The 23,074-nt window shown below is 50.5% G+C and overlaps 1 protein-coding gene across 1 annotated transcript in view; it reads left to right on the top strand.

The window, feature by feature from the left end:
- The first annotated feature begins 358 nt into the window (after positions 1–358).
- The window catches only part of UBE2G1 (ubiquitin conjugating enzyme E2 G1), a 73,731-nt gene continuing 51,015 nt past the window's right edge, over positions 359–23,074 (top strand). The window contains exon 1 of the mRNA XM_038759660.1: positions 359–577. Coding sequence (XP_038615588.1) covers positions 532–577 — 46 coding nt within the window. The 5' untranslated portion in view covers positions 359–531. The remainder of the gene's footprint in view (positions 578–23,074) is intronic.

The raw sequence follows: 23,074 nt of genomic DNA, 5'->3' as shown, positions 1-23,074 counted from the left end.
GCGCGGTGACGTCAGGGGGCGGGGACTTAAGCGACCAATAGCCGGTGCCGAGGCGGCGGTGGGCGGGGTAGGAAGGAGGAGTCGGGACTGGGGGCGCGGTGACGTCAGGGGGCGGGGACTTAAGCGACCAATAGCCGGTGCTGAGGCGGCGGTGGGCGGGGTAGGAAGGAGGAGTCGGGACTAGGGGGCGCGGTGACGTCAGGGGGCGGGGACTTAAGCGACCAATAGCCGGTGCTGAGGCGGCGGCGGGCGGGGCCGGGAGGAGGAGTGGGGCCTAGCGGGCGGGGCGCGTGCCTTGGTGACGCAGTCAGGGGGCGTGGCCTCGGGGGGAGGGCTGGCCGGTCCCCAGCGCGCCTGCGCGGAGCGGCCCTGCACGCAGCGAGGCGGCGTCGGGGGTCGGAGCGGAGGGGGCCCGAGGTCCCCCGTGTCCCCGTGCCCCCGGGTGAGGACCCACCGACCCCCCGACAGACAGACCGACCGACCCACCCCACCCCCGGGGCTCCCCTGGCCCACGGGGCCCCGGCCGGGAGGATGACGGAGCTGCAGTCGGCGCTGCTCCTGCGAAGACAGCTGGCAGGTACAACGGGGGAGGGGGGGGGGGGCCAACGACCCCCAACCTCCAGCCCACCCGCGAGGCGGGGCCTGGGGACGGACGGACGGACGGCCCCTCTTCCTGACCGGGGGGCGATGGTGGGGAGGGGCGAAGAAAGAGTGGGGGGCATCGGGGGGGGCGATCACGTGGGGAGGGAGCAAGAGGGCCTGACCCCCCTCCCCCCCATAAACTTCACACCTCCCCCTCGTCCGTTGGACGGGGGAAGAACTCTACACCGTCAGCCCGTTGTTGGGCCAATCAATCAATCATCAATCAATCGTATTTATTGAGCGCTAACTGTGTGCCGAGCACCGGCCTAAGCGCTTGGGAAGGACGAGTTGGCAACATAGAGTCCCTGCCCAACAATGGGCTCACAGTCTAGAAGGGGGAGGCAGAGAACGAAATCAAACATAGTAACGAAATAAAATAGAATAGATATGGACAAGTAAAATAAATAGAGTGATAGCTATGTACAAACATATATGTAGGTGCTGTAGGGAAGGAGGTAGACGGTCCCTACCCAACAGTGGGCTCACAGTCTAGAAGGGGGAGGCAGAGAACAAAATCAAACATAGTAACAAAATAAAATAAATAGAATAGATATGGACAAGTAAAATAGAGTGATAACTATGTACAAACATATATATAGGTGCTGTAGGGAAGGAGGTAGACGGTCCCTACCCAACAGTGGGCTCACAGTCTAGAAGGGGGAGGCGGAGAACGAAATCAAACATGCTAACAAAATAGAATAGATATGGACAAGTAAAATAAATAGAGTGATAAATATGTACAAACATAGATACAGGTGCTGGAGGGAAGGAGGTAGACGGCCCCTACCCAACAATGGGCTCACAGTCTAGAAGGGGGAGGCAGAGAACGAAATCAAACATGCTAACAAAATAAAATAAATGGAATAGATATGGACAAGTAAAATAGAGTGATAAATATGTACAAACATATATACAGGTGCTGTAGGGAAGGAGGTAGACGGCCCCTACCCAACAATGGGCTCACAGTCTAGAAGGGGGAGGCAGAGAACAAAACCAAACATGCTAACAGAATGAGATAAATAGAATAGATGTGGACAAGTAAAATAAATAGAGTGATAAATATGTACAAACATATATACAGGTGCTGGAGGGAAGGAGGTAGACGGCCCCTACCCAACAATGGGCTCACAGTCTAGAAGGGGGAGGCAGAGAACAAAATCAAACATAGTAACAAAATAAGATAAATAGAATAGATATGGACAAGTAAAATAGAGTGATAAATATGTACAAACATATATACAGGTGCTGGAGGGAAGGAGGTAGACGGCCCCTACCCAACAATGGGCTCACAGTCTAGAAGGGGGAGGCAGAGAACGAAATCAAACATGCTAACAAAATAGAATAGATATGGACAGGTAAAATAAATAGAGTGATAAATATGTACAAACATAGATACAGGTGCTGGAGGGAAGGAGGTAGACGGCCCCTACCCAACAATGGGCTCACAGTCTAGAAGGGGGAGGCAGAGAACGAAACCAAACATGCTAACAAAATAAAATAAATGGAATAGATATGGACAAGTAAAATAGAGTGATAAATATGTACAAACATAGATACAGGTGCTGTAGGGAAGGAGGTAGACGGCCCCTACCCAACAATGGGCTCACAGTCTAGAAGGGGGAGGCAGAGAACGAAATCAAACATGCTAACAAAATAAAATAAATAGAATAGATATGGACAAGTAAAATAAATAGAGTGATAAATATGTACAAACATAGATACAGGTGCTGTAGGGAAGGAGGTAGGATGGGGGGATGGAGAGGGGACGAGGGGGAGAGGACAGTAAGCGCTCAGTCAATACGATTGAATGAATGAATGAATGAACTCGGAGCCGAGGGCGGTGGTGGCAATCAGTCGTATTTATTGAGCGCTTACTGTGTGCAGAGCACTGTACTAAGCGCTTGTGGTAAGCGCTGTATTGCCCCGTGGCAGACGGGGCCGGGTTGACCTTTAACCCCGCCGGCCTGCCAAGCCGGTTGGGGAATGGTGATAATAATGGCATCTGTTAAGCGCTTACTCTGTGCAAAGCGCTGTTCTAAGCGCTGACGAGCGACTTGACACCCGTCCCCATGTTTGGCTTCGTTGTCCGTCCCCCCTTCTAGACTGTGAGCCCACTGTTGGGTAGGGCACCGTCTATATGTTGCCAACTTGTCCTTCCCAAGCGCCCAGTACAGTGCCCCGCACACCGTAAGCGCTCAATAAATACGATTGAATGAATGAATCAGGTGGTCCCAAGTGGGACTCACAGGCCCGGGCTTTGGAGGTCATGGGTTCAAATCCCGCCACTGCCAATTGTCGACTGGGTGACTTTGGGCAAGACACTTCACTGCTCAGGGCCTCCGTCCCCTCAACTGTAAAATGGGAATTAAGACTGGGAGCCCCCTGTGGGACAACCTGATCACTCTGTAACCGCCCCAGCGCTTAGAACAGTGCTTTGCACATAGTAAGCCCTTAATAAATGCCGTAATCATTATTATTATTGTTATTCTCTGGGCCTCAGTGACCTCATCTGTAAAACGAGGATTAAGACTGTGAGCCCCCCGTGGGACAACCTGATCACCTTGTAACCTCCCCAGCGCTTAGAACAGTGCTTTGCACATAGTAAGTGCTTAATAAATGCCATTATTATTATTATTATTAATGCCCATTTTTCAGAGGAGGGAACTGAGGCCCAGAGAAGTGAGGGCAGCCGCATCCCTTGCCCCCGCCATGGAGGTTGTTGGGTAGGGGCCGTCTCTATATGTTGCCAACTTGGACTTCCGAAGCGCTTAGTACGGTGCTCTGCCCACAGTAAGCGCTCAATAAATACGATTGAATAAATGAATGTTGAGCGCTTACTGTGTGCAGAGCACCGTACTAAGCGCTTGGGAAGTCCAAGTTGGCAACATATAGAGACGGCCCTTACCCAACAGCGGGCGCACAGTCTAGACTTGTACTCCCGGCTCCGCCAACTGTCAGCTGTGTGACTTTGGGCAAGTGACTTAACTTCCCCGGGCCTCAGTTCCCTCATCTGTAAAATGGGGATGAAGACTGTGAGCCCCCCGTGGGACAACCCGATCACCTTGTACCCTCCCCGGCGCTTAGAACAGTGCTTTGCACATAGTAAGTGCTTAATAAATGCGATCATTATTATTCTTCTTATCATTAAAGACGATTGAGTGAATGGCGGGGGCGAGAGGTAGGAGGCCCAGGACCGGCCTCTACCTCCAGGAATCGGTGGTTGGGGGTGTTGCGGTGTGGCCCGGACGACGGGTTTCTCATTCATTCATTTATTGAGCGCTTAATGTGTGCAGGGCACTGTACTGAGCGCTTGGGAGAGGACAAATCGGTAACGCGTGGAGACGGTTCCTTCCCAACAACGGGCAGTGTCTGCGCTTCCCTGAGGAGGCTTTTTTAGACTGTGAGCCCACTATTGGGTAGGGACTGTCTCTAGATGTTGCCAACTTGTACTTCCCAAGCGCTTAATACAGTGCTCTGCACACAGTAAGCGCTCAATAAATACTGATGATGATGATGATGATGAGGGGTGAAGCCGAGGCCTATTGTGGGGAGCCGGAGGGGGTCCCCTGCACCAAGGGGGTGAAGCCCTTGTGTCCCAGCGAGGGCAGGGCCACCAGGGCGACCCCAGACCCCTTTTATTTATTTATTTTACTTGTACATATCTATTCTATTTATTTTATTTTGTTAATACGTTTTGTTTTGTCCTCTGTCTCCCCCTTCTAGACTGTGAGCCCACTGTTGGGTAGGGACCGTCTCTATATGATGCCAACTTGTACTTCCCAAGCGCTTAGTACAGTGCTCTGCATACAGTAAGCGCTCAGTAAATACGATTGAATGAATGAATAAATACGATTGATTGATTCCATCTGTAAAATGGGGATGAAGACTGTGAGCCCCGCGGGGGGCAACCTGATCGCCTTGTAACCCCCCAGCGCTTAGAACAGTGCTTCATTCAGTCGTATTGTACATATTTATTACTCTATTTTGCTTGTGTACATCTATTCTATTTATTTTATTTTGTTAGTATGTTTGGTTTTGTTCTCCGTCTCCCCCTTTTAGACTGTGAGCCCACTGTTGGGTAGGGACCGTCTCTATATGTTGCCAACTTGTACTTCCCAAGCGCTTAGTACAGTGCTCTGCACACAGTAAGCACTCAATAAATACGATTGAATGAATGACTTAATAAATATGATTGATTGATTCCGTCTGTAAAATGGGGATGAAGACCGTGAGCCCCGCGGGGGGCAACCTGATCACCTTGTAACCCCCAGCGCTTAGAACAGTGCTTCATTCATTCATTCAGTCATATTGTACATATTTATTACTCTATTTACTTATTTTACTTGTACATATCTATTCTATTGATTTTATTTTGTTAGTGTGTTTGGTTTTGTTCTTTGTCTCCCCCTTTTAGACTGTGAGCCCACTGTTGGGTAGGGACTGTCTCTAGATGTTGCCAACTTGGACTTCCCAAGCGCTTAGTACAGTGCTCTGCACACAGTAAGCGCTCAATAAATACGATTGATTGATTCATTGAGCGCTTGCTGTGTGCAGAGCACTGTACTAAGCGCCTGGGGGGTAGGGAAGCAGCGTGGCTCGGTGGAAGGAGCCCGGGCTTTGAAGCCAGAGATCATCGGTTCAAATCCCGGCTCTGCCACCCGTCAGCTGTGTGACTTTGGGCGAGTCACTTCACTTCTCTGGGCCTCAGTTGCCTCCTCTGTAAAATGGGGATGAAGACTGTGAGCCCCACGTGGGGCAGCCTGAGCACCTTGTAAATTCCCCAGCGCTTAGAACAGTGCTTTGCACATAGTAAGCGCTTAATAAATGCCATCATTATTATTATTATTATTATTGTTATCATTTTAGTCGCCCAAGGGCCGAGGTGACTCTGAGGGGTCGGCTGAGGGCTGCCAGCCCGGCCGGCGCATGCGCGCTGGGGGGCCCGGGGGGGGGGGGCGAGAGAGAGAGAGAGCGCGCGCCTGCGCAGTGGCGGCGCGGGCGCGCGCGAGAGAAAGAGCGCGCCTGCGCAGTGGCGGCGCGCGCGCCAGGGGGGCGGGGCCTGGGGGCGGGTGGGGGAGGGGCGGGCGGCCTCCCTCACAATGCCGCCCCACGTGCTGCCATATTTAAAGAGAAATCACCCCCCAAGGTTGGGCCTCTGCCCGACGCAACCACCGTAATAATCATTAACAATAATAATAATAATGTTGGGATTTGTTAAGCGCTTACTATATGCTAATCACTGTTCTAGACTGTGAGCCCACTGTTGGTTAGGGACCGTCTCTATATGTTGCCAGCTTGTACTTCCCAAGCGTTTAGTGCAGTGCTCTGCACACGGTAAGCGCTCAATAAATACGATTGATTGGGGGAGATACAAGGTAATCAGGTTGGCCCACGAGGGGCTCACAGTCTTCATCCCCATTTTCCAGATGAGGGAACTGAGGCCCAGAGAAGTGAAGTGACTTGCGCAAGGTCACACAGCAGACAAGTGGCGGAGCCGGGATTTAATAATAATAATCATAATGGCATTTATTAAGCGCTTGCTATGTGCAGAGAACTGTTCTAAGCGCTGGGGAATTAACAAGTTGATCAGGTTGTCCCATGTGGGGCTCACAGTCTTAATCTCCATTTTACAGATGAGGTAACTGAGGCCCAGAGAAGTGAAGTGGCTTGCCCAAAGTCACACAGCTGACGAGTGGTGGAGCTGGGATTTGAACCCATGACCTCTGACTCCAAAGCCTGGGCTCTTTCCACTGAGCCACGCTGCTTCTCTTATTATTAATAATAATAATAATAAAGGCAGCATTTATTAAGTGCTTACTATGTGCAAAGCACTGTTCTAAGTGCTGGGGAGGTTACAAGGTGATCACATTGTCCCACGTGGGGCTCACAGTCTTCATCCCCATTTTCCAGATGAGGGAACTGAGGCACAGAGAAGTTAAGTGACTTGCCCAAAGTCACACAGCTGACAATTGGCGGAGCTGGGATTTGAACCCATGACCTCTGACTCCAAAGCCCGGGCTCTTTCCACTGAGCCACGCTGCTTCTCTGTGATGATGGTATTTGGTAAGCGCTTACTATGTGCCAAGCATTCATTTAGTCATCTATTGAGCGCTTACTTTGTGCAAAACACTGTAATAATAATAATGATAATGATGGTATTTATTAAGCGCTTACTATGTGCAAAGCACTGTTCTAAGCACTGGGGAGGTTACAAGGTGATCAGGTTATCCCCTGGGGGGCTCACAGTCTTAATCCCCATTTTACAGATGAGGGAACTGAGTCACAGAGAAGGTAAGTGACTTGCCCAAAGTCACACAGCTGACAATTGGCAGAGCCGGGATATGTACTAAGTATACTGTATTACTGTACTAAGTATAAGTCGGCCACTGATAGAGACGGTCCTTACCTAACAATGGGCTCACAGTCTAGAAGGGGGAGACAGACCACAAAACATGTAGAGAGGTGTCAAAATCGTCAGAACAAATAGAATTAAAGCTCTGTGCACATCATTCATTCATTCAATCGTATTTATTGAGCACTTACTTTGTGCAGAGCACTGTACTAAGCGCTTGGAAAGTACAATTCGGCAACAGAGACGGTCCCTACCCAACAGCGGGCTCACAGTCTAGAAGGGCTCCCAGTCTAGTCTAGAATCACTAACAACTTGTACTTCCCAAGCAGTTAGTACAGTGCTCTGCACACAGTAAGTGCTCAATAAATATGATTGAATGAATAAATTAACAAAATAAATAGAATAGTAAATATGTACAAGCACTGTTCTAAGCTCTGGGGCAGATAATAATAATAATAATAATTTTGGTGTTAAGTGCTTACTATGTGCAAAGCACTGTTCTAAGTGCTGGGGAGGATACAAGGTGATCAGGTTGTCCCCTGTGGGGCTCACAGCCTTAATCCCCATTTTACAGATGAGGGAACTGAGGCCCAGTGAAGTGACTTGCCCAACGTCACCCAGCTGACAAGAGGCGGAGCCGGGATTTGAACCCATGACCTCTGACTCCCAAGCCCGGGCTCTTTCCACTGACCCACGCTGTTGCTCTAATACAGGATGATCAGGTTGTGTCCCACATGGGGCTCACGCTTTTAATCCCCATTTGACAGATGAGGGAACTGAGGCCCAGAGAAGCAAAGCGTCTTGCCCGAAGTGAGACAGCTGACGAGTGACGGAGGCGGAATTAGAACCCACGGCCTCTGACTCCCAAGCGACAGGGCTCAGTGGAAAGAGCCCGGGTTTGGGAATTTTACAGACCTCATCTGTAAAATGGGGATAATAATAATAATGATAATAATAATAATGGTATTTAAGCGCCTACTCTGTGCCAAGCACTGTTCTAAGCGCTGGAGCAGATACAAGGTAATCAGGTTGTCCTACGTGGGGCTCATAGTCATAATCCGGATGAAGGCCGGTAATCCTTTGCGGGACAGGGACTGTGTCCAACTCAATTTGCTAGTAATAATAATAATGATAATTGTGGTATTAAGCCCTTATTATGTGCCAAGCACTGTTCTAAGCTCTGGAGTAGATACAAGGTAATCAGGTTGGACACAATCCATGTGCCTCACGGGGCTCGCGGTCTTACAGATGAGGAAACTGAGGCACAGAGAAGCTAAGTGGCTTGTCCAAGGGCAACAGCAGATATGTGGCAGAGCCGGGATTAGAACCCACGACCTCGGACTCCCAGGCTTGTGCTCTTTCCATTAGGCCTTGCTACTTCTCTGCCCACTCCAGCGCTTAGTAGAGTGCTTGGCGCACAGTAAGCACTTAACAAATACCGTAATTATTATTATTATTATTATTAGAGCGGGAGCCAAAGGGCCCCAGTTGCGCATCAAGGGACGTCACAGAGGGAGACGAGGGGGCTCGGGACGGGTGGGCACGGAGAGGCTCTGGATTTTAAAAGCGATCGCGCGCGGATCGTGTTCGAAGGAAATGGGACCGGGCAACCTTAGAAAGGCACGGTCGCATCCTGTATTTGTTTTCAAGTCCATCTTCTTGGGCCGGGTAACTGGGAAGGGTGGTTTTTGTTTGTTTTGAAGGGGAGGAGGCAGAGGAGATTAATCCCATTTATTCCTCTTGGAACTCTTCAATTACAACAGGAAAAGGTTGGCGGCCTTCCCCGGAACGTGGCAGCCCAACAGTAGGGAACCCTTAAGGCCTTGACGGGTCAGCAAATAAAACCCGGGTCCTGCCTCGTCACCCCTTTCCCCCTTAGCCTCGTGAAAGGAGGAGGGTGTCAAAAATTGAAGCGCGTTTCTAGGAAAGCGGGGTAGGTTCTGGGCTGCTATTATTAACAGTATTACCCGTACCAATATTTTTAAACTCACATCTGTTCGCACTTGCAGGAACACCCCAAATCGCAGGCAGGGAACAATGACCTTCCTTGTATGACGATAGGTCTCAAGATGTTGACAGGGACACGATTCCTAGCCTCGCGGAGCTGCGGCCGGGTGGTTTACGGGGGCCAAAGGGCTATTTGGAAAGCGGTTCGCGGAGCCGGGCACGGTTGAAACGATAGACCGAGTCTACGTCAGTTGAATTCCGCGAGCGATTTCCGTCCGTGGTGCAAATCCGGAGCGGCCACTGATTGATTTTGGGCATGTCGTTCTCTCGTGTTTAAGCGCTTAACTTTGTGCCGGGCACCGGCGTGGATACAGGTGAATCAGGTCGGATGCAGACCCTGTCCCACTTAGGACTCAGAGTCCAAGTGGGAGGAAGAACAACAGAAAAGCTCTTGAACCGGAAAAATGCCGTTACCTCTAACTTTATGACACTCAGAAAATGACTGCCCTCTTTCTCTGAGTTCACGTAATGTGTGTCCGAACAAAATAGGAAAAATGAGGACCGGAATATTCTCCTTTGTGCTTCAAATGATCTGGAAACAATAAGTAAATAGCCTGGAGTGAGCCAGCAGGGGCTTCTGTTGAACCTCCCCTTTGCCCGCTTCCTGAAGGAAAGTCTTCTCCCGCTTTAAAGTCATTGAACCAGACATGCTCTCCACTACCCAAATTGTTTTTTGCAGCAATAACAATAATAATTATTGTTGTGGTGGTATTTGTTAAGCGCTTACTCTGTGTCCAACATCGTAAGCGGTGGGGGTACAGTTAATCAGGTTGGACGCTGTCCCTGTCCCACATGAGGCTCGCAGTTTGAAGGAGGAAGAACAGGTATTAATTCCTCAACTAGCTGAGGAAATGAAGCTGAGAAGTGAAGTGACTTGCCCAGGGTCACACTGCAGACACATGGCGGAGTGGGGATTAGAACCCAGGTCCTCCCGACTCCCCAACCTGGGATTTTTCCGTTAGGCCGCGGGGCTTCCCATCGTGACAGCAGCAGAGGACTCGTGTTTTCAATCTGGTAGTTTATGACATTGATAACCCCAGGGTACCCCAATTAGCTGCTTTGGGGGTGCCTTTGCTCATTCTTCCAGATGATGCTTCTCCAACCTACGTAACTTGTCATGGACATCTTTGAGACTTGTCCGCGAAGAACTCTGTCCGGCTTTGGGTTGGATTTAGGCTTCTTTTCATTGCCATTGTTGTGGTGGTAGTAGCTGTAGAAGCCGTAGTTGTACCACAATAGTGGTATTTAGTGAGTTAGTAGTGATAGTAGCTCTAGTAGTAATGGTAGTGGTGGTAGTATTTAGTGAGCACCCACTGGGAAATACAACACATAGAAGGGTGACACATTCCTGCCCTCTAGGAGCTTGCATTCTCATCCGTCAATAATTGCTCAATATTTATTGAGTGTCTACTGTCTGCAGAGCGCTGTTTAGAAAAGAGCAGTGTAATCAATCAATCAGTCGTATTTATTGAGCGCTTACTGTGTGCAGAGCACTGCACTAAGCACTTGGGAAGTCCAAGTTGGCAACATATAGAGACAGTCCCTACCCAACAGTGGGCTCACAGTCTAAAAGGGGGAGACAGAGAACAAAACCAAACGTACTAACAAAATAAAATAGAATAGATATGTACGAATAAAATAAATAAATAGAGTAATGGAGTTGGTTGACACGGTCCCCGCCCACAATGAGCTTACAGCCTACAGGGGGGACAGACAGAAAATATTGGCAAGTGGAGTAGTCAAAAGAGTTGACTGTGTAATTGAATAAACATAAAATACAAAATAACAGCAATAATCAATCAATCAATCGTATTTATTGAGTGCTTACTGTGTGCAGAGCACTGTACTAAGTGCTTGGGAAGTACAAGTTGGCAACATATAGATACAGTCCCTACCCAACAGTGGGCTCACAGTCTAGAAGGGGGAGACCGAGAACAAAACCAAACATATTAACAAAATAAAATAAATAGAATAGATATGTACAAGTAAAATAAATAAATAAATAATGTTATGGCATTAAGAGCTTATGTTCTAAGCACTGGGGTAGGTATAGGAACGCCACATGGTGAGGAAAAGTGCTTAGGATGGGTATAAGTACATTTGTAGTGTACTCACCTAAGCGCTTAGTACTGTGTTCTGCACATAGTAAGTGCTCAGGAAATACTACTGATTGATTTCCATGGACTTGAGTTAAGAGGGAGGAGTTGGGTGGCATAAAGCAGCCGGTAGAAGAAGACAACGCTTATTTTATTTCCCTGAGCGAGCGTTGGTTGCTAGTCTGAGAGGAAGGTCTGTCGGGGTATCACTGGAGGATATTTTGGGGGCTCTGGGAAGGCAGTTTTAGTCGTGTTTTGCGGGCGTTGACTCTGGCCAAAAATAAACAAGGAAGCCCCCAATGGCTCTGTCTGTCCCCTCACTGGGAAGCTTGCATCGAGTGAGGATTTGTAACACTCAGTATATAGCGTTGATGTGTTGATGGATTGTTCTGCACATAGTAAGTGCTCAGTAAATACTGCTGATTGATTTACAAGGACTTGAGTTAAGAGGGAGGAGTTGGGTGGCATAAAGCAGCCTGTAAAAGAAGACAACGCTTATTTTATTTCCCTGAGCGAGCCTTGGTTGCTAGTCTGAGAGGAAGGTCTGTTAGTGTATCACTGGAGGATATTTTGGGGGCTCTGGGAAGGCAGTTTAGTCGTGTTTTGCGGGCGTTGACTCTGGCCAGAAATAAACAAGGAAGCCCCCAATGGCTCTGTCTGTCCCCTCACTGGGAAGCTTGCGTCGAGTGAGGATTTGTAACACTCAGTATATAGCGTTGATGTGTTGATGGATTGTTCTGTCGTATCTGGACCCTGGTTAGGTGGGAGGTAGGTTAGCAGAGAAGCAGCGTGGCTCAATGGAAAAGAGCCCGGGCTTTGGAGTCAGAGGTCGTGGGTTCAAATCCCGGCTCCGCCAATTGTCAGCTGTGTGACTTTGGGCAAGTCACTTAACTTCACTGTGCCTCAGTTACCTCATCTGTAAAAGTGGGGATTAAGACTGTGAGCCCCCCGTGGGACAACCTGATCACCTTGTAACCTCCCCAGCGCTTAGAACAGTGCTTTGCACATAGTAAGCGCTTAATAAATGCCATCATCATCAGCTGAGCCCAACTCAGTTTGTCTGGTCCTTGAGGCGGGGGCTCCTCGGGAGGTTTGGCTCGATTCCCAAGGGACCCGCAACCCAACTCCCTTTGTATGTGTAGACCACGGTCCTCTTTCCACCACCGATGCACATCGCTGAGGCTGTTCAGCCTCAGGTCATGGGTTCTAAGCCCAGCTCTGCCACTTGTCAGCTGTGTGACTTTGAGCAAGTCACTTAACTTCTCTGGGCCAGTTCCCTCATCTGTGAAATGGGGATTAAAACTGTGAGCCCCACGTGGGACAACCTGATCACCTTGTATCACCCCCCCCAGTGCTTAGAACAGTGCTGCACGCATAGTAAGCGCTTAACAATTATTATTATTATTATTATTATTATTATTATTATTATTATTATTATTGTTTTCAGAGGAACCCTAGAACAGAGCGGACGAGACCCCCGCTGGTACTTGGATAAAAATCCCAGTCGGTCTAGAACATTCTTCCTTTCACATGTCCTTGTTTGCTGGGTAGATAAAGGTGATTATAATAGTTGTGGTGTTTCATTCATTCATTCATTCAGTCGTATTTATTGAGCACTTACTTTGTGCAGAGCGCTGTACTAAGCGCCTGGGGGAGTACAATACAACAATAAACAGACACATTCCCTGCCCACAAGAAGCTTACAGTCTACGCTTACTTTGTGCCAGGCACTGTACTAAGCGCTGAGGTAGAGACAAGATAATTGGGTTGGACGCAGTCCCTGTCCTACATTCCCACATGGGGCTCACGGTCTTAATCCCCATTTTCCAGATGAGGGAACTGAGGCACAGTGAAGTGAAGTGACTTGCCCAAGGTCACAGAGCGTACAGGTGGCAGAGCTGGGATTAGAACCCAGGTCCTCTGACCCCCCCGCCAATCCTTGCTCTTTCCATTAGGCCCCACTGCTTCTCAGTGGAAAGAGCCCAGGCTTAGGCATCAGAAGGGCCTGGCTGAGAGGTCACCTCCTCCAGGAGGCCTTCCCAGACTGAGCCCCTTCCTTCCTCTCCCCCTCGCCCCCCTCTCCATCCACCCATCTTACCTCCTTCCCTTCCCCACAGCACCTGTATATATGTTTGTACATATTTATTACTCTATTTATTTATTTATTTATTTTACTTGTACATATCTATTCTATTTATTTTATTTTGTTAGTATGTTTGGTTTTGTTCTCTGTCTCCCCCTTTTAGACTGTGAGCCCACTGTTGGGTAGGGACTGTCTCTATTTGTTGCCAATTTGTACTTCCCAAGCGCTTAGTACAGTGCTCTGCACATAGTAAGCACTCAATAAATACGATTGATGATGATGATGATGATGATGATGATGATGATGGGCAAGTCACTTCACTGCCCTGGGCCTCAGTTCCCTCTGTCTGCGAAATGGGGATTAAGATTGTGAGCCCCACGTGGGAAATGGCCCGTGTCCATGAGCAACAGCATTGCCTAGCGGATAGAGCCCGAGCCTGGGAATCAGACGGACCTGGGTCCCAATCCCAGCTCTGCCACTTGTCTGCTTCGATTCCGTGGGCCTCGGTTCCCTCGTCTGTAAAATGGGGATGGAGACTTTGAGCCTTATGTGGGACAGGGACTGTGTCCAACCTAATGAGCTTGTATCTACTTGATCGCTTAGAACAGTGGGTGTGTGGGGGCCCTCCGTCTGGCTCGGGGGGAGGTCAAGGGGAGTCCATCCTCACCCTGGAGATGGGGAGAAAGTTCTGCTGCTGGGGAGGTTAGTGTGTGGGGCTGAGACAGATGGAAGTGGGGAGGGGAGGAGGGGCAGTTTTATCATCTGGCTCTTGGGACAGAGCCCTGCGTGGACCCCACACCCACCCACCCTCTCCATCATCATACCCTTATCTCCACGCACCCATCTGGGGTCTCCCCATCCCACCCTCCCCCACGCTTCAGGCCCCTCAGTTGCCCCTGAATCCTGGCCACCCCATCCTCTCCCCACAGCACCTGTATATACGTTTGTACAGATTTACTTTCCATTTATTTTACTTGTACATATTTACTATTCTATTTACTTTGTTAACGATGTGCATTTAGCTTTAATTCTATTTGTCCTGACGCCTTGATACCTGTCCACATGTTTTCTTTTGTTGTCTTTTGTTTCTTTTGTTGTCTTTTAGACTGTGAGCCCACTGTTGGGTAGGGACTGTCTCTATATGTTGCCAATTTGTACTTCCCAAGCACTTAGTACGGTGCTCTGCACATAGTAAGCGCTCAATAAATACGATTGATTAATTGATTGATTGAATTGACTCATAGCGAACAAATCCAAGCAGAGAGCCCCTTCCTGGGCAGACCCTCCAGCCTTGCCGGAGACCTCTGTGGTCCGTCAGAGGAGGGCTCTTTGAGCAGAGTGGAGGATTCTTGTTCCAGATGACCGTGGCCCCGGCACATAGAGGCCGGCCTTTTCCTAAGCCTTTTCCTCCCTGTGTCTCCTCTCTGCCTTCCCCCTCTCTCTGTGTCCTCTCCATTTGTCCCCCGGGACCTTCCAGGTGCCGCTGCTGGGGTCCCAGAGAGAGCTCTTGGCCACTGGATTGGCAGCAGCCAAAGGAAATGGTTGGTTTTGAAGTCTTCTGGAAGGTCAGGGATACAGGGGAGAGAATTCTCCTCTGGTCTGCTCCGTGCGGGAGAGCTAGTGGGGAAGAAGCCAGGCTTTCTTCTTCCCAGCAGCCTCCGGGACAAGAATGAGCTGCCACCCACAATCAATCAATCAATCAATCGTATTTATTGAGCGCTTACTGTGTGCAGAGCACTGTACTAAGCGCCTGGGAAGTACAAGTTGGCAACATATAGAGACAGTCCCTACCCAACAGTGGGCTCACAGTCTAAAAGGCATGCCCACGAGGGGTGGGCAGGCCTTCCCTCTGGGACCGCGGCCCTCCCTCAGAGATGGCGGGTTCTCCGTCAAACCGAGTTAAAGCCGTCTTCACCCCTTGCTGCTGTGTGACTTGGGAGAAGCAGGGTGGCCTAGTGGGTAGCGCCTGGCCCCGGGAGTCAGAAGGTCATGGCTTCTAATCCCGGCTCCCCCACTTGTCTGCTGTTTGGCCTTGGGCAAGCCACTTCTCTGTGCCTCGGTTACCTCATCTGGAAAACGGGGATTGAGACCGTGAGCTCCACATGGGACCGAAACTGTTTCCAACCCAGATTTCTCGTATCCACCCCAGTGCTTAGTACAGTGCCTGGCACATTGCTCACCATAATTACCATTGTTATTATTATGATGATTTATTATTACTTTGGACAAGTCACCTTTTTAGGGTCTCCATTCATCTTTAAAATGGGGATCCTCTCTCCCCCTTAGACTGTGAGCGCCACGTGGGGCAGGGACTGAGTCCGACCTGACAGTTTCATATCTGTCCTAGTCCTTGACCTTGACTTAACAAATACAACTCATTATTATTATTATTGTTGTTATAATTAGTAATAACAATAACGCCCCGACGGCAGTTTTCCATGTTCCGCGGAAGCCTTCGTATTTTTGAGCCGGGAGGCGGGGAGACCTGGAGGCCGGCCAGGCCCAGGGGCCGCTTCCTCTCTGGCCTCCCGCTTTCCGTGCCGTACGGGCAGAGGGAGAGAGGACTGGTGAGGTGGCTGGTCAGCGGCTGGGCTGGAAGTAGCCTCGGCCTGACCGCCGGCCCCAGGATCGCACCCGCAGCGCGGCCCCCGGGCTGGCAATATCTGGGGTCCCACCAGTGGGATTGCGTCTGGGGGATCCGGGGCAGCTGCCAAAACGGAAGAGCTGAGAGCCGTGCCCCAGGGTTGGACTGGCACAGTTGGCTTTCTGGGCCACCCAGGATGGGTGGGCAATGCTGGGCGCGAGATCTAGGAGCAGCATGGCCTAGTGAATAGAGCCTGAGCGTGAGAAGGACCTGGGTTCTAATCCTGGTTCTGCCGCTTGTCTTGAGCAAGTTACTTCACTTCTCCGTGCCTCAGTTCCCTCATCTGTAACGTGGAGACTGTGAGCCCCATGTGGAACGGGGACCCCGAACCGATTAGCTTGCGTCTACCCCAGTGCTTAGTACAGTTCCTGGTGCATAGTAAGTGCTTAACAAATGCCATAATTATTGTCAAAGTCTGGAGGAGCAGGTCCAACCGGCACCGGCCGTGACCTCTGCTGTCTCCTGTCGACCGGCCCCACGTGGCGCTCGGCTCAGGCTGGCCCTCTGCCCGGTTGTGGGGGTTGGGGGGACGTCCCGGTGTCCACGGCTGGGCCGGAACGAGGCCGAAGCCGCCCCGGTTACATAGTAAGTGCTTAACTAATACCACTTTTTATTTTAATTAATAGTAATAAATCCAATTTCTCCGTGAGCTCAAGCTCGAAGCCCTCGGCCGCAGACAGAGGTCAGGCCTGGTGCCGGGAGTCTGAGCGCTTTTCCGGGATTGCTCGCTTACTGGTGCCCTTTCAGCCTCCCTGCTTCCTTGGCTTTCTTTCTTTTTCTGTGACTCTGTCGTCCTCAAAAGCCACTAAAGACTTTGAAGATCCGACATACCCGTGGGCTACTATTCCTGGAAACAAGAGTCCCGATGGTCAATGTAAAATGCTGGGCCACAGGCAGAGCTGCAACAGTCTTACATTGTCTTATAAGGAAGCCAAGATGATGGGGACAGTCGGGAAGGAAAACTCAAAAGTGTGGCCCGGGGTAAGTGGGTCAGTCATATTGAATGCCTGCTGTGTTGGAAGCACTGTACTAAACACTTGGAAGAGTACAAGTGTAGACACATTCCCTAAGTTTCTAGTCTAGAGGGGGAGATGGACATTAATATAAATGAATGAATGACAGATGTGGACATAAGTGCCGGGGGGCTGAGGGAGGGGTGACTAAAGGGAGCAAATCAGGGTGATGTAGAAGGGAGTGGTGGGAGAAGAGAAAATGAGAGCTTAGTCAAGGAAGGTCTCTTGGAGATGCGCCTTCAGTAAGGCTTTGAAGGGGAAGAGAGTAATTGCCCCATGGATGTGAAGAGGGAGGCCGTTCCAGGCCAGAGGCAGGACATAGGTGAGAGGTCGGTGGCGAGACAGATGAGATGGAAGAACAGTGAGTAGGTTGGCGTCAGTGAAGCGAAGTGTGCGGGCCGGTTTTGTAGAAGCGGAATAGTGAGGTAGGTTGGGGAGAGCTGATTAAGTGCTTTAAAGCCGATGGTGAGGAGTTTCTGTTTGATGCAGAGGTGGATGGGCAACCACTGGAAGTTCTTGAAGAGCGGGGAAACGTGGCCTGAATGGTTTTGTAGAAAAATGATCCCGGCAGTGGAGTGAAATATGGACTGGAGTGGGGAGAGACAGGAGGCAGTGAGGTCAGCAAGGAGGCTGATACAGTAATCAAGGCAGGATAGGGTAAATGTTGGATTAACGTGGTAGCAATTTGGATGGAGAGGAAAGAGTGGATTTTAGTGGAATTGGGAAGGTTGGACCGACAGGATTTAGCGATCGATTGAGTATGAGGGTTGAATGAGACAAATCAAAGGTAATGCCAAGGTTATGGGCATGTGAGACAGGAAGGATAGTGGTGCTGTCTACAGTGACAGGGAAAGTAAGGAGTTCTGTTTTGGACGTGTTAAAATTGAGGTAAGCCATTCCAAACACTTCCTGTTAGAACACAGGCTTCTAAATTGTGTCTGGGAGCAATTTTGAAAGAAACAGCGTGTCTGTCTGGCCCTAAGTTAACACGGCTGGGTTTTAAGCCAGTGATGGACAGTGGACTTTGAGCAGTATTTCCACCTCCCAGGTCTCCCTTGGCCCCCACACTCCTCCCTCGGATTCTTGTGAATTGGAGGAGACGGATCGTACAGTGTCGGAATAGCTTGTCCCAAACATCTCCTCCTCCTCCTCGTGGGTCTTCTTCAGCCCACCTGGATTCAGACAGTCGTTGGAATTAAGGAAGCGCTCCAACACTTAATCTGATCACCATCTGTGACATCGACTGAAGAACGTCCACGTACAGAGGAGCAGCGTGGCCTAGTGGAAAGAGCCCCGGCCTGAGAGTCAGGACCTGGGTTCTAATCCCAACTGTGCCATGTGTCTGCTCTGTGACCTTGGGCACTTTGCCTAACTTGTCTGTGCCTCAGTTCACCCATCTGTAAAATGGGGGTTCAGTAACTGTTCTCCCTCCTGCTTAAATTGGGAAGCCCACTGCCCGAAGTGGGACGAGATGATCTTGTATCTACCGTAGCACGTACTGTGGTGCTTGGCACGTAGTAAGCACTTAACCAATGCTATTATTGTGATTATTATTTAAGCAGAGTTCTCTTGTAAGAACTGTAAGCAAAATCGTGCTTCATCACTTGGGTAATGTTACCAATGTTAAGCACAGTCAAGACCTGTGGGCAGGTGGATCTTTTCTTCGCGCTCTGGCCAGATCGCTGTCCGGGGAATCTGTAGAGCGTCTTCCATGGCCAGTCCACATGCCTGTCCAGGCTGTAGAGTGACCACGACGGCCAGCACACGTGCCTGTCTCGGGAGGTTCGAAGCCGTGTCGGAAGAGGCATAGCTGAGTGCAGCCCCTGCCTGGTGGCTTTTTCCATCTGGAACCTGCTTCACCCCGTCGGAGTTGGAGGAGGACCCAGGATGCGGGAACACATCATCAATCGTATTTATTGAGCGCTTACTATGTGCAGAGCACATGGCCCCCAGTGCCCGGGGTGTGAGGGAGGGGAGCGTTCGGGCCGGGCGCCGCTGACCGGCCGCCTTCAGAGGAGCCGGCTCACCCGGCCCTGGGTCTGCTCCACCTCTAGGCGTGAAGGGCTGGGCTAGACTGGAAGCTCGTTCTGGGAAGGCTTATTCTGCCATATTGGGCTCCCCCAAGCACTTAGTACAATGCTCTACACACAGAAAGCACTCAGTAAGTACCATTGAGCAATCGATTTGGGTTCGACCAGGGTTTCAAGGTCCTCGCAGGCTCAGCCCGGTGGTTTCAAAGTAGGGGCCAGACTCCGAACCGGAGTCCGACAGAGCGAACTCTCTGGGTGGCCAGTATTGGGACTCATTTACCAGGGGGCATCACCCCCCACCCGGGCACAAGGAGAAACCTCTGGTGTGAGCCCCGTGACAGCTTTCTGTTTGAGAGGAGGAAGAGCTTGCAGGCAGCCATGGTTGCGTGATTGTGTGTGTGTTTTGTAAGGGGGAAGAGGGAGGTGTCAGGCGCTGTGACCCTTCCTGACTGGTACCTTGAGGGACTTTTTAGTGAGCTGCCGCCCAGTGAAGCCGTCCCTCTAACCTGTTGGGTGGCCTCGGGTCCCTTTTTGGTTCCTCAGAGAAGCATCACGAAAGACCAGCCTGGAGTTGAGTCCGTTTTTATAATGAAAAGGCAGGTCCTGGATCATGCTGGAGAAACCTGAGGAGCAGTGCGGCCTGGCGGGTAGAGTGTGGCCCTGGGAGTCAGAGGACCTGGGTTTTATAATGACATTTATTAAACGCTTACTATGTGCAGAGCACTGTCCTAAGCGCTGGGGAGGTTACAAGGTGATCAGGTTGTCCCACGTGGGGCTCACATTCTTAATCCCCATTTTACAGATGAGGTAACTGAGGCTCAGAGAAGTTAAATGACTTGCCCAAGGTCACACAGCAGATGTGGCTGAGTGGGGATTTGAACCCATGACCTCTGACTCCAAAGCCTGGGCTCTTTCCACTGAGCCACGCTTCTTCTCTAATCCCGGCTCCACTACTTTTTTGCTGTGTGGCCCTGGACTAGTCACTACACTTCCATGGGCCTCGGTTTCCTCATCTGTAAAATGGGGGGAAAAGGCTGTGATCCCCACACGGGTCATGGACTGTGTCCAACTTAATTAGCTTGTATCTTACCCCAGTGCTTAGTAAGGCGTTTGGCTTGTAGTAAGGGCTTAGCAAATATCATTGTTTTTTTCTAAAGAAAACCCCGGCTGGAACTTTCTGTTTGTTGTAGGGAGCTCCGAAACCCCGTGTGTGTTTTCCCCCCCGCGTACCAGAGACTCTCGGGCCTCCTTGGCACCCGGGGCACGTCCAGCCAGTGTTTCCGGACCACCCCAGCCCCTCCGGTGGGCCCGGTGCGGCCGGCTAACGGCGTCGACCGGCGGGCCTGGCCAGGTCACGTTCAGTGGTTTGGGCCGAGTGCAGTTGATAGGGGTTTTGGCGGATGGGGATTGAGAAGGATGATGGGGACAGCAGATGAGTAATGACCCAAACGGGCAGGAATAAGCCTCGCCCTGCATCGGCCCTGGTGTTGCCCGGGGGACCGTGGAGCGGCTTCCCTCCGGCTCCTGAAGTGCCGGAACCTGTCCCGGGATCCACTTAACCAGGCCGGCCGGATGGCCTTCCCTGGTATTCCCAGAAGAGGAGGTCCTAGTGCCAAGAGACGCAACCAACCAACACCCTATTTCCATTTAGCCCCGGACCCACCGCTGTCCGAGCGCGCTTGCCTAGCGGGGCCACGGCTCCGGCCTCCTCGCGAAGCGACGGGGAAATGGACCCGCGCCTCTCGGCTTTCGTCCGAAAGGGGAGGAGCCGCACCTCCCTCGCTGCCTGCAAGAGAGCTATGATCGGCTCCCGTGGGGAGTCCAAGCCGTCTTCCCCGAGAAGGGAAAAGAGTTCTCCCGGCAGCTCGGAAGAACGGCACGGCCCCGAATGCCGGAGAACAGGTTCGGAGAGCCTATTATTAGCCCCGTCCGACGCGGTGGAGATGCGCCGCTTGGATTACTCAACTTGGCCTATCCGGATTATGGCAAACACTGTCATCCACATTATGAATCATGGGAGTGGAAGCGTAGGTTGGGTTTTCTTTATATGGCATGTGCCCCTAGCCGCTCCGCTCCCTCCCCCTTCTCAAGTTCGAGTCCCCGGAATCTGGGCTATTTTTACTCGTGGAACTGTATCTCCTGGAGCCGACTCTGATTTCAAACTCGGAGAATCAACAAGAGCCTCGTGCTGGCAACACGAGGATTATGTAATAGGGGACCGGTCAGTCCTCTAGGCCGAAAGCTCTTTGTAGGCAGGGGATACGTCCGTCAACTCTGTTATGCTCTACTCTCCCAGCTGCTTAGTACAGTGCCCTGCACCCAGTAAGTGCTCAATAAGTGTCATCGATTGACTAGGAAGAGAGGCTTCTCCCGCTGGGGGAATGTGTCCGCTAAACCAGCTGCAAGCTCCTAGATGTTCAATAGATTCAATTGTATTTATTGAGCGCTTACTGTGTGCAGAGCACTGTACTAAGCGCTTGGGAAGTACAAGTAGGTAACATATAGAGACGGTCCCTGCCCAACAACGGGCTCACAGTCTAGAAGGGGGAGACAAACAACAAAACAAAGCAAGTAGACAAGTGTTAATACCGTCAGAATAAATAGAACTATAGCTATATACACATCATTAATAAAATAAATGGAATAGTAAATATGAACAAGATCTGACTGGTAGAAGGATAAGCATTTTTTTTTTTTTGTGGTATTCAAGCGCTTATTATGTGCCAGGCGCTGTATTAGTAGTTTCAGGCTAATCAGATTGGTCACAGTCCCTGTCCCACATAAGGCCCCCAGTCTATCCCCATCGTATAGATGAAGTAACTGAGGCACAGGGAAGTGAAGTGGCTTGCCCAGGGTCATACAGTAGACAAGTGATGGAGCTGGGATTAGAACTCGGGTCCTCCAACTCCCAGACCCTGGCTTTTTCCACTAGACTACACTGTGTGTTATCCCAGTGATATTGCTTCTCTGATCTCAAGCTGTTTAGGTGGGAATGGAGCGGGTAGTATCACGGTTCAACACTTTATTCCTCCCCACACCCTTTCCCAGCCCCGGCTATTTTTTTCTTTAAATAGAGGTAATCCTGGAAACACCCCAACTTGTTTTGTAAAGGCTTCAAGTTGTTCCGAACATTCCCCCTGCCAAAATGGACCTTACTTAACGGTCGGTGAATTGGGGTGGGTGAGAAAATCATCTGAAGTTGATTTAACTTGTTGGTGAATGGGATGATTGACCTAGTAAGAATGTGTAGTGTTTAAGCGCTTACTATAGGCCAAGCACTGTACTAAGCGCTGGGTTAGGTACAAGCTAATCAGATCCCCCGGGGGGCTCACAGTCTAAGTAGGAAGGAGAACAGGTATGGAATCCCCAATTTGTAGATGCGGGAACTGAGGCCCAGAGACGTGAAGCGACTGGCTCGAGGTCGCACAGCAGTCAGTTGTATTTATTGAGCGTTTTATGTGCAGAGCACTGTGCTGAGATCTTGGGAGAGTACAGTACAACACAACTAGCAATCAATCAGTTGTATTTATTGAGCGCTTACTGTGTGCAGAGCACTGGACTAAGCGCTTGGGAAGTACAAGTCGGCAACACATAGAGACAGTCCCTACCCAACAGCGGGCTCACAGTCTAGAAGGGGGAGACAGAGAACAAAGCCAAACGTACTAACAAAATAAAATAAATAGAATAGATATGTACAAGTAAGATAAATAAATAAATAAATAGAGTAATAAATATGTACAAACATATATACGTAGTCACATTCCCTGCCCATACGGAGCCGGGGTTAGGACCCATACTCTTTCCACTAGGACACACTGCTTCCCAGGAATTTGGGAGCAGTGTTCCACAAGAAAGTTCCAGGTCTGTAGGATTTGGATCCGGTTGTATCCCCGCTGGAGGAGAGGCAGTGGATTGAGGAAGGGGCAGGGAATGACCATCTCCAAAACTTAAATATAAACTAAAACTAAAAATGAAATAAACTAAACGTAAATCGCAAGCCCATTGGGGACTTGGGACGTGGGTGCGAGGGAACGACCCAGCCTGTCAGGGGGCTACTTCATTCACAGGTGCCCAGTCGGATCGGATAATTCAAGTCGGGGGGCATTTCGGGGCGGGTCGCGGTGAGGCCGAGGCCACCCACCTGGGTCCCGGCGGGGGGATTGGGTGGGTTGGTTTCAGCGGCCAACGGTTCGGCCCCGCTCACCTG

The sequence above is a fragment of the Tachyglossus aculeatus genome, chromosome 17 (genome assembly GCF_015852505.1).
Source record: "Tachyglossus aculeatus isolate mTacAcu1 chromosome 17, mTacAcu1.pri, whole genome shotgun sequence".
NCBI lineage: Eukaryota > Metazoa > Chordata > Mammalia > Monotremata > Tachyglossidae > Tachyglossus > Tachyglossus aculeatus.
The sequence above is the reverse complement of the archived record's forward strand: the minus strand, read 5'-3'. Positions and strand labels throughout refer to the sequence as shown.